Genomic DNA, 15888 nt, shown 5'->3' on the forward strand with positions numbered 1-15888 from the left:
TTTTTAATGAAAATAACATTGCACACGGTCTTTTCTTTTTTTACTGAGATCTCACTTACACTAAAATGCACACCTCTCAAATATTCTGCCTGATCAAAACAGCGAACACACCCACGTAAGGACGCCCCTCCCCCAGGCCAAGAGGAGCGCCCACCACCCCCAGGGCTCTTGGTGCCCCTTTCCAGCCGACCCTCAGACTCCCGCTGTTCTTGCTGCCACCACCCCGGCTGTGCTGTCTTGAGCACCAGAGAAAAGGAATTCCAGGAATTTATGTCTCGGCTCCCGGTCCCAGCGGTCCCAGCGACTCCGACTCCGGGCTTTCCCCTGCAGGGACACGGGATGGTCTGCCTGTCCACCCTGCCAATGCATGATGCACGTCTGGCTTGTCCCTGGGGGGAACAGGCTACTGTGAGCCTTCTTGACGCTTTCACAAGTAACACTGGGGTGCCTCTGGCCATCCGCTGTGGATGAGGCGCGACTCCCTCTCATCCCAGGGCTTCCTCCTCCCTCCCCGTCCCGGCTCCCCTGCCCCAGAGCTACTGGTCTTCCTTCCGTTTATTGTTCCTCTACTTGGTGCTTTGCAGATATATATAAAGGTGGAGTTCTGTGGGGATTCGTAGACACGCAGACCATAACTTGTTCATGAACTTTCTTTTTTTCTTGGTACTGGGGGTTGAACCCAGGGGCTCCTAACCACTGAGCCACATCCCTGACCTTTCTTAGGTTTTACTTTCGGTTGGGGTTTCTAGGTTGCGTAGGGCCTCACTAAGCTGCGGAGGCTGGTTTGAACGTGGGGTCCTCCTGATTCCCTCTCTCTCTCTTTCCTGGACCTGGGACACTCTGCGCCTGTCCTCCAGCCGGAGTGCCTGGCCTTTGGACTCCAGGACTCACACCGGGCGGGCCTTCACACTCACGCTCAGACCTTCGGCCTCGGGTGAGTTTCCCCCTTGGCTTTGCTGCTTCCGAGGTGTCTCTCCTGAATCTGAGCCACACTAGCTCCCAGCACCCAGGTCTCCAGCCCGTGGGTGGCCTGTGGGGACATCACAGCCCCATGATCCTCTGCATGTGTCCGCCAGCAGGGCCTGTAGGCCCGCCTCTCTGGAGGACCCTGACCAGAGCACCGTTCCTTCCCCACTCACCCCGCTAGCTGTGGGGACCTTTAGGTTCCCGTCCCCGTGTCTAACAGGATGGCTTCTCGTCCCCAAGTCCCCAAGGTGGACCTTCCATCCGGACATGGTGGCCTCCAGTTCCAGGGAACGTCCTTGGTCATTTCTTTGATGATTTCCCGCTTGGGTGCTCTCTGCTTCATCCCTCTGGAATCCCTGTGGCTGGACGCTGGGCCTCCTGGGCTGACCTCTAATCTTCTCTTTATCTTTTTGAGGAGTGCCCCCATCTTCGTCTTCCAGCTTTAGATTTATTCTTTCATTTATGTATCATTATACTTTGGACCCGACTTGTCCCCCAAAGGTCCCTGTGTTCAAGGCTGGGTCCCCAGCCGTGATGCTAATGGCAAGTGGCAGGACTTTGACGAGATGGGGCTGCTGGGAAGTCCTGGGCTTGCTGGGCTTGTGGAGGGGACAGCGGGACCCCAGTCCCTTCCGAGAACTGAAGGGCCTTGCTCCCCCGTCCTCCCATCCTGCCGGGCTGCCCCGGCCCACATGGTGGGATGGAGCCCATGGCAACCGGAGCGCTTAGCACCAGGCTCATGGGCGGGGGGATGCCACCCCATGCACCCGGTGCGTCCCTCCTGCCCGTTTCCTCGTCTGGACATTGTGGTTGTGGCTGGAGTCCAGCAAGGATCAAATGGGTCAGTTAAGTAAAGCAGTGTCCCTGATGGTGCCCGGCACACGCCAGTGCCCAGTGGCCCTAAGGGTGACATCTGGAGCATCCCAGCCCCTGTGAACTCTGATGTCCTTGTCCTTGGCTTTGACCTTGGTTCATCGTCCTCAGTTTTCCCTTCTAGACAAATGTTGGTTCGGACACGAACCCTCCGAACCCTCCGACGGTTGGAGATGAGCCCTCCGAGCGTCCGCGGTGGGCGGGAGTCGTGTCTCTGGCTCCTGGCGGTATTGGTGGTCAGGCCTCTGCGCCTTCCCGCACAGTCCTCCATCCAGGATGCACTTCCCGGCCCCTACTGGACCCACGTCGGTCAGGTCCCTGCCAGTGGAGCCGATGCTCGGGAGACGGACAACAGAGAAGACTCACGTGAGAGGACCTGGCTTGAGGAAGCTGGAGGCCGGGTTGGCAGAGGAGAGCGAGGCCCCTGCTGGGGAGTGGTCTTTCAGTGGGGAGGGGTGATCACAGAAGGACCAGGGACACTGTGCACACTTCTGTCCCTGGTCTTCCTCCCATTTCTGAGGTCCCCTGCCTTCCCGCTGATGGACAAGTCTGGAGGAGCCTCCCTTGGCAGGAGCAGGACGGAGGTGGAGTCCGCTCGCCTCTGGCCCCGCCCCTCTTACATGGGGAGGGGGAGGGGAACAGAAGCAGTTTAGGGTCCCGGCTGGGGCCTGAAGAGGCAGGTGGCAGGGGAAGAAGAGGGGGTATGAGGAGCAGCTGGCCAGAAAGTAGCAGGCAGTCTTTGGAGACCTTTAGAGGGTGACACCATCACTGTGCATTTAGCTGGGCACAGTGGTGCACACCTGTAATCCCAGCAGCACGGGAGGCTGAGGGAGGAGGACCGCAGGTTCAAAGCCAGCCTCAGCAACTTATCGAGGCCCTAGGCAACTCAGTGAGACCCTGTCTCTAAATAAAACATAAAAAGGACTGGGGATGTGGCTCAGAGGTTAAGTGGGTTCAATCCCCAGGACCCCAAACCAAACAGACAAAGCCCCTGCATTTAACCGCCTGGGCGAAGAAGGAAGAAGCATCAGGGAAGGCTGTTGCCTTGAGTGGGTGCAGAGGGCGGGGACAGAACGTGGTGGGGTGGGGTCCCACGAGGAGGGAGCCTGAGCTGAATGAGTGAATGATCAGCCCCTGTGGACGCTCGGTTGTCAGCAGAGTCCAGGGGCTGATCCTACCCGAGCTGCCCCCAATAGGACATCAAGTCCCAGGAACATCCGGGGCCTCAGCACCCTGCCGGGGATCTGACCACAGCACTGTCCAGCTCCCGCCTCTGGGCGGGGCAGACAGGGGTCCTGAGATGGGTCAAGCTGCCTGGTGGGAGTTGGGACCTGGGAGGGAGGCTGAGCGGATATCCCCACACTGAGGGGTGGGAGGTTCTGGGGGTGCCAGGGTCAGCCGGCTGCAGGGGCTCTTCCTCCACCCTGGGGTTTGCAGGTTGGTGCCAGGTAGCCCCTGAGCCATGCAGGGGCCATCCCCATCCGGGCACCCAGCCTCACCCCTTGCCTGGCCTCTGTCCATCCAGGTGGTGCCGGAGCAGCAGCCCCCATCCCGCCCGCACAGAAGCCCCTTCACGGCGGGCTGGCCGGGAGCGCTGGCAGCGCCGCCCTCGCCTCCTTCCTGCCCGGCCCCCACGCAGATCCCCATCCCTGGGCTCCTGCGGCAGCCCAGGGCGGGAGCGCGACGGAGCACAATGTGGCTCCTTGTTCCCGGCCCAGCCTTCTGGAATTGGCCCATTTCCTGCCTGGGCTGCGGGGCGCTTTCCAAGGTAAATAAACAAATACAGAGAAGTTGGGGCCCGGGTGGAAAGAGGGGTGTTGCAGCCTTCCTCCCCGCGCCCAGCCCCAAGCCGGCTGCAGTGTGCGGCTCCCTGGGGGTTTGGGGCTCTGCCCGGGGGTGTGGCGGGACGCCCCCACCCGGCTTCCATCCCACCCGGTTCCAGGGCTGCCCCCAAAGAGGAAGCCCAGGAGCCACCGTGGAGGCAGGAATTCCAGGCAGGGGGCACAGCGGCCGACGGGAAGGGCTGGGGTGGACTGCCGCCGTTCCCTGGGCTCCCGCCCAGCGGTGCCACCTGGGAAGGCTGTGACTTCGGGAAGGAAAGGACGCCTCTGAGCTGCACAACCCCTGCCCCAGCTCTGACCTGGCCTCCTGTGGCCTCTGGGCCTCAGTCCCCAGGTTTCAGGACAGGGACATGGTGCCTTAGGGAAGGGGGCAGGATCTGGGAGGTGCCCAGGGCACAGTCTCCTGCTTCCCGGGGCACAGCAGGGAACTTGTTCTGACTGAGGGGAGGGCGCAAGATCGGCTCCTTGGCCCCTGGGATCAGGCTTAGCCTCATCCCTCTGCACCTCGGCCAGCCTGTCCAGGTCCCAGTGGAACCTGTCCTGGGCTGTGGGAGTCAGAAGGCGGAGGAGGACATGGGGTGACGGAATCGCCCCACACAGGCTCCCTCTCTCCCCATCTTCCCAGCTCCCAACCCCACCCACTCCCATGTAGAAGACCTGTCCATTCACTCTATCCATCCTCCATCCTCTCCATCTTCCATCCTCCATCTTCCTCCATCCTCCTCCATCCTCCATCCTCTCCATCTTCCATCCTCCATCTTCCTCCATCCTTCTCCATCCTCCATCCTCCATCCTCCTCCATCCTCCATCCTCCTCCATCTTCCTCCATCCTCCATCCTCCTTCATCCTCCATCCTTCCTCCTCCTCTATCCTCCACCCTCCTCCATCTTCCTCCATCCTCTATCCTTCTCCATCCTCCTCTATCCTCCATCCATCCTCCTCCATCCTTCCTCCTCCTCCATCCTCCATCCTCCTCCATCCTCCATCCCCCTCCATCTTCCATCCTTCCTCCTCCTCCATCCTCTATCCTCCACCCTCCTCCATCTTCCATCCTCCATCTTCCTCCATCCTCTATCCTTCTCCATCCTCCACCCTCCATCCTCCATCCTTCCTCCTCCTCCTCTATCCTCCTCCATCAGTCATCCACTCGCCCACACCCGGACATGGCCACCTCTGCGCCACACTGCATCGTCTCCGCGGTCTCACCTCTCTCTCTCTCCGCCCGTGCCTTCCACCAACATTCCCCAGGTGCTCTCTCCTTCCTGGAAGGACCACAGAGGTGGTCCCTGTCCTGGGGGTTCAGCTGCGAGCGGCCAGATAGGAGTCTGGGAATGTCTCTTACCTTCCCGGAGAATGTAAATGTTTCATTTTTGCTTCAGTGGTAACTTTTTTGTTGCTATTGTTTTGAAACAGGGTGTTGCTCTGTGGCCTGTGCTGCCCAGGCTGGCCTTGACCTTGAGAGTCTCCTGCCTCCGCTCTTGAGTGGGGTCGCAGGCAGGCCCACCAGGCCTGGTTCAATAGTGACTCTGAAGGGGCGTGTCCTTGGTGGCAGCGAGGAATCGGCTTTGCAGTCATCCTTTGCAATCGTGATAGATCCTATGAATTAAGGCTTTTCCTTCTTCCAGACTGGGATCTCAGAGGAACTGGGGATATATATTTTTATGGTTCTGATCATTTTTCTTTTCTTTAAACGAAGTGTATGTGGGCGGGGCTGGGGCTGAATGATAGAGCTCTTGCCTGCTGTGAGGCACTGATTTCCACCCTCAGCACTGCATATAAATACATAAATAAGATAAGAAAGTATAATTTTTTTAAAACAAGCACGTTACAGGTTGTGTCTGATGACAATGGCGCATGTCCGCGCACTCCACCTGTGGGGTCCAGAAGGCTCCTCGTGGGGAGCTGGGGGAAGCTCAAGGCCCCGGCAGCTTGGAGTGCCGTGGGGTGACAATGAGGACCCACAGAGAGGGTGGGAGCCCGATTCTGGTCAGCAGAGGCCGCAGCCCCTTATCCTAGAGAGGCCACAAAAGCCTTTGCTGTCACTCAGTGAGCCAGATGGGCCCGCGCCGTTCAGCACCGCGTCTGATCCTCCCCGCACCCCGGGGCGGGGCGGGAGGCTTGTCTCTGGGTGGCTGGGAGGTCTGTAGGCCCAGGATCCAGCTCGGGACGGGCGTGGACCCCAGCCCCGTTCCCTGCGTGGGTGAGCGTCTGCTTGTTCCTGCAGTTCTTCACCCAGCGATGGGCCTCTGGGTGCCTTGCTGCCCCTCCCAGCCCCAGGGCGTGTCCTGGCCCCTCCTGGGCTCAGGGTGGCTATTCCAGGACCTGCCGGCACACAGCCCCGCCCCCGGGAACACCCCTCACCTCCCGCAGGGCTGGGTTCACCTCCACCCGCCCAGGAGCCTCCCTGGGATCCATCCCGTCACTGGGAAATACCGAGGGAACCCTGCAGGGTGCAGGTGACACCGCGGGTCACATCAGGAGGGCTCTGGGCGGGTGTCAGGCTCCTGACCTGGACCCGGGGCTGCAGTGCTCTGCGGGACTCTGCGGGAGCACTCGGGGTTGGCGGAACCCCGGCTGCTGCTCGCCAGGCAGGGACTCCACCCCGGCCCCAGCCCGCCCCTGGGCCTCGCTGAACATGGGGTTCCATTTCCACAGGACCTCTCCTCTGTACGCCTGGAGGCCAAGCTGTCACCTCAGGCCTGAAGAACCCTCTGAGCTCTGACACCCAACCATGTGCTGACCCACGTCCCTGTCACCTCACACGTGACTGTGGCTGGGACAGGATTCTAGCGCCTCCCTCCCCGCTCCACCGGCCCCTCTTGCCTGTCCTCATGGCAGGGTGACCCTGCTTCTGACTTGTGGCTCAGGCTAGGACCCCAGGAACCTGGTCTCTCCAGGCCCCATGGGTCCACCGCCCACGGGTACCTGGGTCCATTCTGCTCCTCTCAGCTGATGGCTGGGTGCTGGTCTCTCGCCTAGCTAGGTGCCCAGCTAGGTTCCCTGCAAAATCCAGGCCGGAAAGAAGAGAGGTACAGGACAGATGGCTCTCCTTGCTGGCCTGATGACCAACCCAGCCGCAGGCGGATAGTGGGGAGCCCTAGGGCTCAGTCTGAACCTGGGCCCTGCCTGTTTTCCACCCAGGCATCTCCCTTAGGCCAGCGTCGAGGGCTGGGCATGGCCTCTCGCCTCGGGCAGAGCTGGTCTCCGGGCAGGGGTTCCTCCTCTCTGGGCACAGAGGGAAGGAAGAGGCAGGGGAGGCAGGGAGTGTCCAGGAGGCCGAGACCCCCACGGGCTAGGCCGGCTCAGGAAGGCAGTCGGGGGCTCCTTGGCCCCATGGCCTGTCCACGGCGGGCTCTGGCAGTATCGCCCCAACTGCGGTCGGACAGGAGAGGGTTCTGGGAGCCGGAGCTGCACTTCCGGGGCCAGGCTGTCCTCTCGCCCAGCCTGGTGTCAGGGCCCCCCAGCCCCAGCCCTTGTCTTTTCCCCAGGCAGCCGGGGGGCTCCTGCCGGGGGCTCCCACCACCCAAGGCCGTCCATGGCCCCGCGCGTGGCCCCTGCGCACCGTCTTCCAGGCTGGACACGCGGGCCTCTGAGCAGTGCTGGCGACAGCGTCTGGACCGGAGCAGGGACACGACAGGAGCGGCTAGCTCTGCCTGTGGGTCCAGAGCCTCCGCAGAGGTGGTGTCTGACCGAGCTTCTTGGTGCTGGGGACTGGACTCAGGGCCGCGCATGAGCTAGGCACACGCCTGTCACTGAGCTACACCGGCAGCTGAGTTTTTAAGGGCAAATGAGAGTTTTCCAGATTGTTGGACAATGGCGGGGTCAGAGGCAAAGACATTCCAGCCAAAGAAAAGGATCGTGTGGGAAGATCTGAGGATAAGAGAGATCCCGGCATGTTCTGGGCAGACGGTCAGCGAGCGTGTTGGTTATGCTGAAGTGGTGGCTTCCACAAAGAGAGGCTCCTCCCCGCAACCCTCTCTCTTCCACTCCAACATCCAGGGGAAGCAGTCAGGGACAATGTGGCTCAGCTCCATGAATTCCTCAGGATCCAGGCTCTTTCCAGCTCACCACACACACCTGCAATGTGGGCTTTTGACCTCTTGGCCCAAGGTGGCAACTAGAGTTCCAACCATCACACCTACATTCCAAGCAATGGTAGGGAGGAAGAGAAGGGAGGGAAGTGCATTCATCCATGTATTGAGGGAAGGCTTTCAGAGGCTGGCAGGTGGCAATTCTGTTTATAACCAATTGGCCAGAATTGGTTCAAAACCACCTAGCTGCAAGGACAACCAAAAGATAATTCTGGTGGCTGCTGACCACCTGGAACTCAGGGGTTCAAATACTATGGAGGAAGGAAGGAGGTATGAGGGACAACCAGAGGTCTCTGCCACCCTCAGTGTCTGGGGAGAGCTGGAGAGGGTCAAGGAAGGCCCTGTGGTGAGCCAGCCCGGGGCAGTGGGAGGGTCCTAAGCTAGAGAGGACTGCTCAGACCCGCAGGGGAGTCCTGGGCTTCTCCCCTGGGACCAAGTCCCTCCGAGCTCTCGGTCTCCCTGAGAACCATCCCTGTTCACTCTTCTGCAGAGGAGGAGGCCTGGGTGCCGGGGAGAGCCAGGTGGAGGAGCCCGGCTCTGCCCACCCAGCACCGGCCACTGTCTTCAGTCCCCAGGACGACGCCCCTGTCCCCACAGCTGCCCCTTCGGCCGGCTTTAACCCCAGGGGTTCCTGCTGCAGGACCTGCTGGAAGGGGCTTGGAGAGGGCCTCTTCCACTACCCCAAGGGACAGCAGGCCCAGGGGACCCTGTCTGGTCACAACTGCCCCTCCAGGGGCAGGACGCCCGGTGCAGTGTCTTCCTCTCCCTGCAAATCCTAGAGTCCTCTCTCTGCTTCCCGTCTGGACTCCTCCCCTAAAAATAATCTCCATGGAGAACTCTGGGCTCCGGTCTGGTTCTGTACCTTGGTGAACTTGGGTGGGTGGTGCCAGCACTAAATCCATTTTTAAAAATTCTTAATTTTAAGATGGACGCGATTCCTTTATTTGCTTATGTGGTGCTGAGGATGGAACCCCGTGCCTCACACGTGCCAAGCAGGCGCTCTACCACCGAGCCAGAGCCCCGGTCCACCGAAGTCCATTCTTTACGATGGCTGTGCACATCGGAGGTGCCCGCTGGTCCCTCTTGCCCTTTGTGTCCCCTTGGGAACGGATCCCCTGGCCGCTCTCAGAACTGCAAGGAGTGAGCTCATGAGCATCCGGCATCTCACGCCCCGCCTTAAAGACACAGCCTGGGGGCTCTGGATGGAGGCCTTATGCCCCGAGGCCCAGGGCTCCTTTCCCTCCCTGTCCCCAGCCATCTCCAGGAATCCCCATTACCGCGCAAGGTGAGATGGAGACTCAGCGACTGGACCATTGGCAAACTGGACTGCAGGGCCATAGGGTCGTGGGCGGAGTGTGCAACCCCGCCCACTGAGCTTTGGCCAACGGGATGCGAGCAGAGCTTGGCCTGCGGGTGCAGAGGCCCGGCCCGCTGCGGACCTGCCTTTGGCTTTGGGAAGCCCCTGTCCCAACCCCTCCTGTCTGCTGGCTGCCCCGGATGAGCGTCTCAGCCTGGACCCACCAGTAGGTCAGAGCCAAGTCCAGTTGCTGGCAGAAACAGAAGAAATAAATGCTTGCGCATTGAAGCTTCTGGGTTCTCCAGTGGTCTGTTACGCAGCGCTGTCGTGGCCGGAGCTGACCGCTACAGCCCCAGGAGTGGTGAGACCGCCGTTAGCGCCACGTGCCTGAGGACCAGTCGCCGCCACCGAGCAGCGGGGTTTGAGTGCCTGCTTCCGGGTTGTGGCTTTGTTGGCACTGAGCGTCCTGCAAAGCAGCCAGCCGGGCCTGCCTTCCTCTGGCACGGAGTGGAGGAGGTTCAGGGAGGGAGCCGATCCGCGTGACGATCCCACGTCAGGAATGAGGGACCAGCATCCCAGAGGAAGAGGATGATGTTAGACAGGGCTGCCTGCTCTGAAAACCTCCCTCGACAGTCAGCGCAGCCTGAATTTCTCACACGTCAGCACACAAGAAGTGCATCTTTAGGTTCGTTTTCAGAGGAAAAAACCGAGGGTCAGAGAAGTGAGGGGCCTGACCAGAGACCATGTAGCTGGGAGCTGGAGAGCCAGGGTGGCAGCACCTGAGACTGGGCCCTTTCCCTGGCACAGCCTGCCTGTCTTCCTGCGGCTGAAGGAAAGGGCAGAGCGGGGAGAGAGCCGAGCCTGGGTGAGAACCCCTCACAGCAGACCCGCACCCTTCTCCGTGCCCAGCGAGTCCCAAGGAGGGGCCGGTCAGAGGGGGCATTCTGGGAGAGAGGCACGGTTTTCCTCAATTACCCCCTTCCTCCTGCCTGTTTCCCACTCCCTTTCCTACCACCCAGACCCCAGGAAGGTGCCTGAACCCCAAGTTTAAAGCCTGGCCCCCATCTTCCCCTCAGCAGACCGGGCTCCCAGGCAACTGTCCTTCCTGGAACATCTGATGACCTCACTCACAATGAGGCTGGGGACAGGGGACTGCATGCAGGGGGACTCCCCAGGAAGGCCACCAGAGCCCAGGCAGGGGAGGCCACGCAGGACGGCCGCGCTCTCTCCCAGGGCACCAGAGCGTGGGGCCAGGTGTATTTATAACCCAGCCCTGGAGGGGACCGGGCCTCATATCAATCACGCTGTTTCCTTGGCAGGAGTAAAAATAGCCCCGTGGCATCCTGCACCCGAGCCATGGAGCAGAACTGGCCCGGCCAAGGCCCGCCGAGCCCCCGCCCTGCCCTGCTCGCGCCTGTTGGACGGTCAGGACCAAGTTTCCACCTCCGCCTCCTCAGCAGCCCCCCTGGCTGCCAGCCCCTCGTCTCCCAAGGGGGCTGGGTCGCAGGGCGTGGCGGAGCAAGGGCCCAAGCTGACGAATGGCCTGCCCGTCTGCAGGGGGACAGCACCAGTCCTGGGACGAATCCAGGTGGAGGAAGGCAGCCTGTGGGGACGCTGCGCTGTGGCGCCCCAGGGCTTCCGTTCCCTGACAGCTGGGGACACCCAGGCAGAGGGAGGGAGGACGGTAGGGCGGCCCTGAAGCAGGATCCAGCTGAGGGGAGACCCCTCAGGCAGCTGCTGGGAGAACAATTTACAAGGAAGACTCCAGCCCTGCCAGGTGCCCCCAGGACGGGCTCCGTGGGGGGGACCGTAGATTGGACAGGCCCTGCGGCTGAGTGGCCTCCGCCAGGCTGCAGTCCCGGGAATGGCAGCGGGAGGCCTCCCCTCCTCCTCAGGCCAGCCCCTTTTCCAGTTGTCTCTGGGTCAGCAACTGTGGGAAAAAGTGACCAGCTGGAAAAGTGGCCTCTCTGGCTGTGCCCACACACCCTGTTCCCCAGTGGCCCAGCCTCTCTGGGGTGGGGACAGGGGCTCTCCTGGGGTCCAGGCCCTGGGGTCAGGCCTGGGAAGAGTCAGGAAGGAAGGACCTGCAGCAGGCTGGCCACCGGGCATGTCCACCCCTTCTGCCCTCTGCTTCCACGCTGGGGTCTCTGCTGATGGCTTACATGGTCTGGATCACGTGGAAGACCCCAGATCCCTTCTCATGTCCAAGCTCAGTAGGGTCACTGGTGTCTCTCTCCCGTGATGTCCAGGATGTGGGCGGCCAGCTGTGCTTGGCAGGGTGGCAGGGTGCCCCCCTCCTGGAGCCTGGCCTCCTTCCTGGGCAGTGGCCTCTGCCTGGCAGCCTCCTGTGCCCTGGGCGCTGAAGCTCTGGCGGAGCCTGTGGGCACTTAATTCATCTAATTAGGTTTGAGCGGTGGTTCTGGCCACACCGTGCCCTGGGGCGCCCGGGGCAGTCCCTGCTCTCTGAGCCTCCTCTGTGTCACCCTGACCCGAGGAGCATCCCCCCAGCAGCCTCCCTGACCCCGTTCCAAGCTGGGAGTCATCCATGGAGTGCCCTCCACAGGGCACGCACTCCCTCATGGCGGGGGACAGGACGAGCGAGGCCCTTGTCCATATGGCGCTCACATTCTAGGGACATCTAAGGCCACAGAGAAGGCATGACAAGCAGAGAGAGACTCCAGAGCTGTCTAGGCTCAAATCCTGGCTCTGACTCAACTAGCTGTGTGACCTTGGACAAGGTACCTAACCACCCTGGGCCTCACCTCTCCCTCCTGTCAAGTGAGGGTCCCACTGATGCCTGCTTTGCTGTTGGAAGACCTGGATGACTTGGCACCACGTGGCAGAGACTGTGGGCTACCATCGCCACCAGAGCCTGGCACAAGGATGCAGGAGGATCAGGGCAACGACACCCCAGCCCACCGTGCTCCCCGTGGTGCCCCAGCCTTCCCTCCTGGGAGTTGAAGGGTGTGGCCTCTCCCGATGGCCTCCCGTTGGACCCCAGCAGACAGGCCCTGATTCCTTGTGCAGATGGAAGGAGGGCCCGGGCTCTGTGGGCCTCCCCTCCCTTCCAGCTTGCCGTGGGCTTTCTCCCTGCCCTTGGTGTTCTTCTGTTCCTAAGGATGAGAGTGGACAGTCCCTCGTCTTCCTCCAGCTTCTCATCTGCACCACCCAGGACACTTGTCCAGGTTCCGACGTGGAATCCACCGCGGTCACAAACCCTCTGCACCCCCAGCCTGCATCTGGCTTGGGGGTAGGCCAGGACCTGGTGCCCGGATGCCCACTCCACCTGGACCACTCTGTCCTCAGCAACTGCCCTGGACCACGCGTGGCTCAAGAAGCCACGAAGGGCCGAGGCTGTAGCCCTGGTCCGGCAGGTCTGAGTTGTGGGCGCCACCCAGCACCATGTTAGAAAGGAGGACAAGCGAAAGACACCGCGGAAAATGCTAGAAAGTCTAGTCATCGAGTCTTTCTGTGAAAGGGGAAGTAGCACATCGAGTCCTGGACATCATGCTAGATGCCTGCTAATCGGAAGTGGCACCGTCTGACCAGGTGGGCTCCACTGGGCTGCAGTCACCTCCGGGTGTCCCAGAGGACGGGCCGCAGCCCAGGTCTGTGGGGTCGGAGGCCCTGGGGCTGGGGTCCAGCTCCATCTTGACGGGCCTTCTGGGTGTTTCTAACCGAGCTGGATTCGCTGTGGTGACACACACGCCCTCCTCGCGTGGCTGGAAGCGGCCAGGGAACATTTCTTCCTCTCCTGCTCGTCCAGGGGAGGAGGAAGGGGCCTCTGCTCGCCGGGCACTCAGGAGCCCTTTGGAAAGCGTCCTAAAGGCACATAAAAAGACGAATAAACATTTATTCAAGAAAATCTCCTAGAACTTGGTAAGAACAGTGAGAGTCTGTGGTTTCTGAACTAAGACCCACTCCCACCCGCTCCACAAGCTGGAAACTCCACTCCAGCCTGGTGCGGCCAAGAACACGGAGATCCGGCTCCCGCACCTCTGAGCTGGAAGCCTTTCTCCCCCCAGGGGCGGGGGCAGGAAATCGGAGCGTCTCACCCTGCTCCCAGCTCCTGGGGGCTCGCCCATGGCTCCGGACAAGTCCAGGACGGGGCCCCCTGGCACCGCCCCGCTCCCCGGTGGGCAGGTCAGCACTGAGGACATGAGGGGCCCCAGGTCCTCGTGAGACGGAGGCTCCACTCTGGGAGAGGCAGGCCCCCAAGACCTGAGGCTCCTGCTGTCCCCTCGCTGGGCATGCAGCTCCCCAGACAGAGAAGCAGGGCTGTGTCCAGCCCCAGCTCCGGAGCCGCGGTACAGAGATTCTGCCCAGAGAGCAAGATGGGGCTGGGACAGAGAATTCTGGACCGCTTTCCAAAGGAACTGACTTCATTTGCAACAAAGCACGGTGAGGCCAAGCCCGCGGTGAGGCCAAGCCCACGGTGAGGCCAAGCCCAAGAGGTGAAAGGGGATCAGAAGATGGCGATCCACTCCTGGGAGCAGATCAAGCTCGAACACCCAGCACGCGACCCGTCCCTTTGAGTGAGCCCACATCTGGTTGGATTTGTCTGGGGGACAAACTGTGCTCCAGGGCGATGCTGAACACAACAGGGCAACTAGCCAGCAGTTCACGGGCTTCACGAGGATGTGGTCGGGGCAAGAGAGGGTCCCCCAGCCCTGCCCAGATCCCACCTCCCAGGACTGGGCATCCCAGACTGGCCCTCCAAGGAGCACGTCCCAGGCTGCGACAGAGGAGAGGGTGGAAGACAGTGGGGGAGCCGTCAAATCGAGGGAGACCAGGATGAGGTGCTATGCTAAGTTATCTAAAATGTCCAGTTTCCAGTGAAAAATGTGCCAAGGAACAGGAGGGTCCTTACACCAGGAGGGCAGCTGGCAGCAGAGGCTGAATTTAATAGGCAAAGACTTCAAAGTGTACATGTATATATACAGTACTGAGGATTTAACCCAGGGGTGCTTCACCACTGAGCTACATTCCAAGTCCTTTTTAGTTTTTTGAATTTTGCCTGGCTAAGTTGCTGGGCCTGACTTTGAACTTGCAATCCTCCTGCCTCAGCCTCCCAAGCTGGGATCATACATATATATTATAATATTAAAGGGAGGCTGGGGGCATACCTCTATGATAGAGCACTTACCTGCTTAGCATGTGCAAGACCCTGGGTTTAACCCCCAATGTGTGCACGCGCACACATGCACCACAAATGAAAGAAAGGAAAAAGAAGGAAAGGGAGTCATAACAGGAAAAGTAAAGGCAGGTCTGGTGATGAAGCTGCATCACGTAGCAATTGTCAATAAAGAAATAGAAATTAATAACTAAATGGAAATTCTGGAGTTGAAAAGCATAAAAACTGAAATGAAATATTTGCTAGAGGCATAACAGTAGATTTAAACTGGCAGAAGAAGGAATTAATGGACTTGAAGACAGATTGATCAAGATTATCCAATCTGAACTGGGCACACTAATCTCAGCAACTTGGGAGGCTGAGGCAGGAGGATTGTGAGTTCAAAGCCAGCCTCAGCAACTTAGTGAGGCCCTAAGCAACTTAGCAAGACCCTGTCTCTAAATAAAACTTAAAAAAAAAAAAAAAGGACTGGGAATGTGGCTCAGTGGTAAAGCAACCCTGGGTTTAATCCCCAGTACCAAAAAAAAAAAAAAAATTATGCAATCTGAAGAATTAAGATGGGAGTATCGACAAGAGAGGAGGGAAAGGAACAGAAAAAATATTCAAAGAAATAATGACTGAAAACTTAAATTTATTGAAACATTAATCTGTGCATTTGAAAAGGACAAAAATCTCTAAGTAGGATAAAGACAGAGATTCACAACTAGACACATCATAGTGAAAATGCTGAGAGCTACAGATGAGTAGAAAATCTTGAAACCAGTAAGGAAATAAACAACTTGTCACTTACAAGGAATCTCAAGAATGACAGTTGACTTCTCATCAGAAACAATGGAGACCAGAAGGCACTGGGATGACATAGTCAAATGCTCTAAGAAAAAGTGTAACCAAGAATCTTATACCCAGCTAATCTATCACTCAAAAATGAAGGCAAAATAAGGACATTCCAAAATAAATAGAGATAATTTATTTTTTCTTTAATTTTTAAAATGTTCTTGATCTTTATTTTTTCCTTCATCATTATTATTTTTTAGCTGAGAATTTGTTGTTAGCATATCTTCCTTAAAGGAAATACTGAAAGAAGTTCTTCAGGCTAAAAGCAAGTGACCCCAAACGGTAAGCTATACTGAAAAACCAACCGACCAACCAACCAAACAAACAAATGCCAGGCATGGCCTGTAATCCCAGCTACTTGGGAGGCTGAGGCAGAAGGATTGTAAGTTCAAAGCCAGTCTGGGCAATTAACAAGACCATGTTTCAAAAGAAAAAAGGTGGGCTGGGATGTAGCTCAGAGGCACACCACTTGCTTAGAACGTGCAAGGTCCTGGGACCTATCCCCAGCTTTAACAAAGAGGAGGAGGACTCTTACAGTTCACAACCCAATTTAAAAGTGGGCAAAGCTGGCACCACGTCACACACCTGTAATCCCAAATTGGGAGGCTGAGACACAAGGATTAAAAACCTGGACAACTTGGTGAGACTCTTGGTCAAATTAAAAAAATTTTTTGTTAAAGTTCTGAGGATGTAGCTCAGTGATAGAGCACCCCTGGGTTCAATCCTCAGTACTGAAAATACTTACATATATACATGCATAAAATAGGCAAGAGACTCAAGTAGAACTTTCTCCAAGTTCATGAAAAAATGATCAACACCATTGGTCATTAATGAAAATCAAACCCATAGTGA

At 58.6% G+C, this 15888-nt stretch overlaps 1 protein-coding gene across 1 annotated transcript; it reads left to right on the top strand.

The window, feature by feature from the left end:
- The first annotated feature begins 614 nt into the window (after positions 1 to 614).
- On the top strand, positions 615 to 9611 carry LOC124970639 (uncharacterized). The gene is made up of 6 exons (XM_047534134.1): positions 615 to 934; positions 1951 to 2205; positions 3365 to 3607; positions 7169 to 7358; positions 8901 to 9056; positions 9389 to 9611. Exons 2-6 carry the CDS (start codon positions 1968 to 1970, stop codon positions 9609 to 9611), a joined length of 1050 nt encoding a protein of 349 aa, XP_047390090.1. The 5' UTR covers positions 615 to 934; positions 1951 to 1967.
- The last annotated feature ends 6277 nt before the right edge of the window (positions 9612 to 15888 follow it).

This window comes from Sciurus carolinensis, chromosome 18 (assembly GCF_902686445.1).
Source record: "Sciurus carolinensis chromosome 18, mSciCar1.2, whole genome shotgun sequence".
NCBI lineage: Eukaryota > Metazoa > Chordata > Mammalia > Rodentia > Sciuridae > Sciurus > Sciurus carolinensis.

What these genes read in the sequence shown, in the direction of transcription:
- LOC124970639 (XM_047534134.1), top strand. Translation starts at nt 1,968, where the DNA reads ATGTTGGTTCGGACACGAACCCTCCGAACCCTCCGACGGTTGGAGATG. An exon ending in GGACAACAGAGAAGACTCAC is followed by an intron (nt 2,206 to 3,364) that starts GTGAGAGGACCT and finishes CTGTCCATCCAG; the next exon opens with GTGGTGCCGGAGCAGCAGCC. An exon ending in GGTCCAGAGCCTCCGCAGAG is followed by an intron (nt 7,359 to 8,900) that starts GTGGTGTCTGAC and finishes GGCCGCTCTCAG; the next exon opens with AACTGCAAGGAGTGAGCTCA.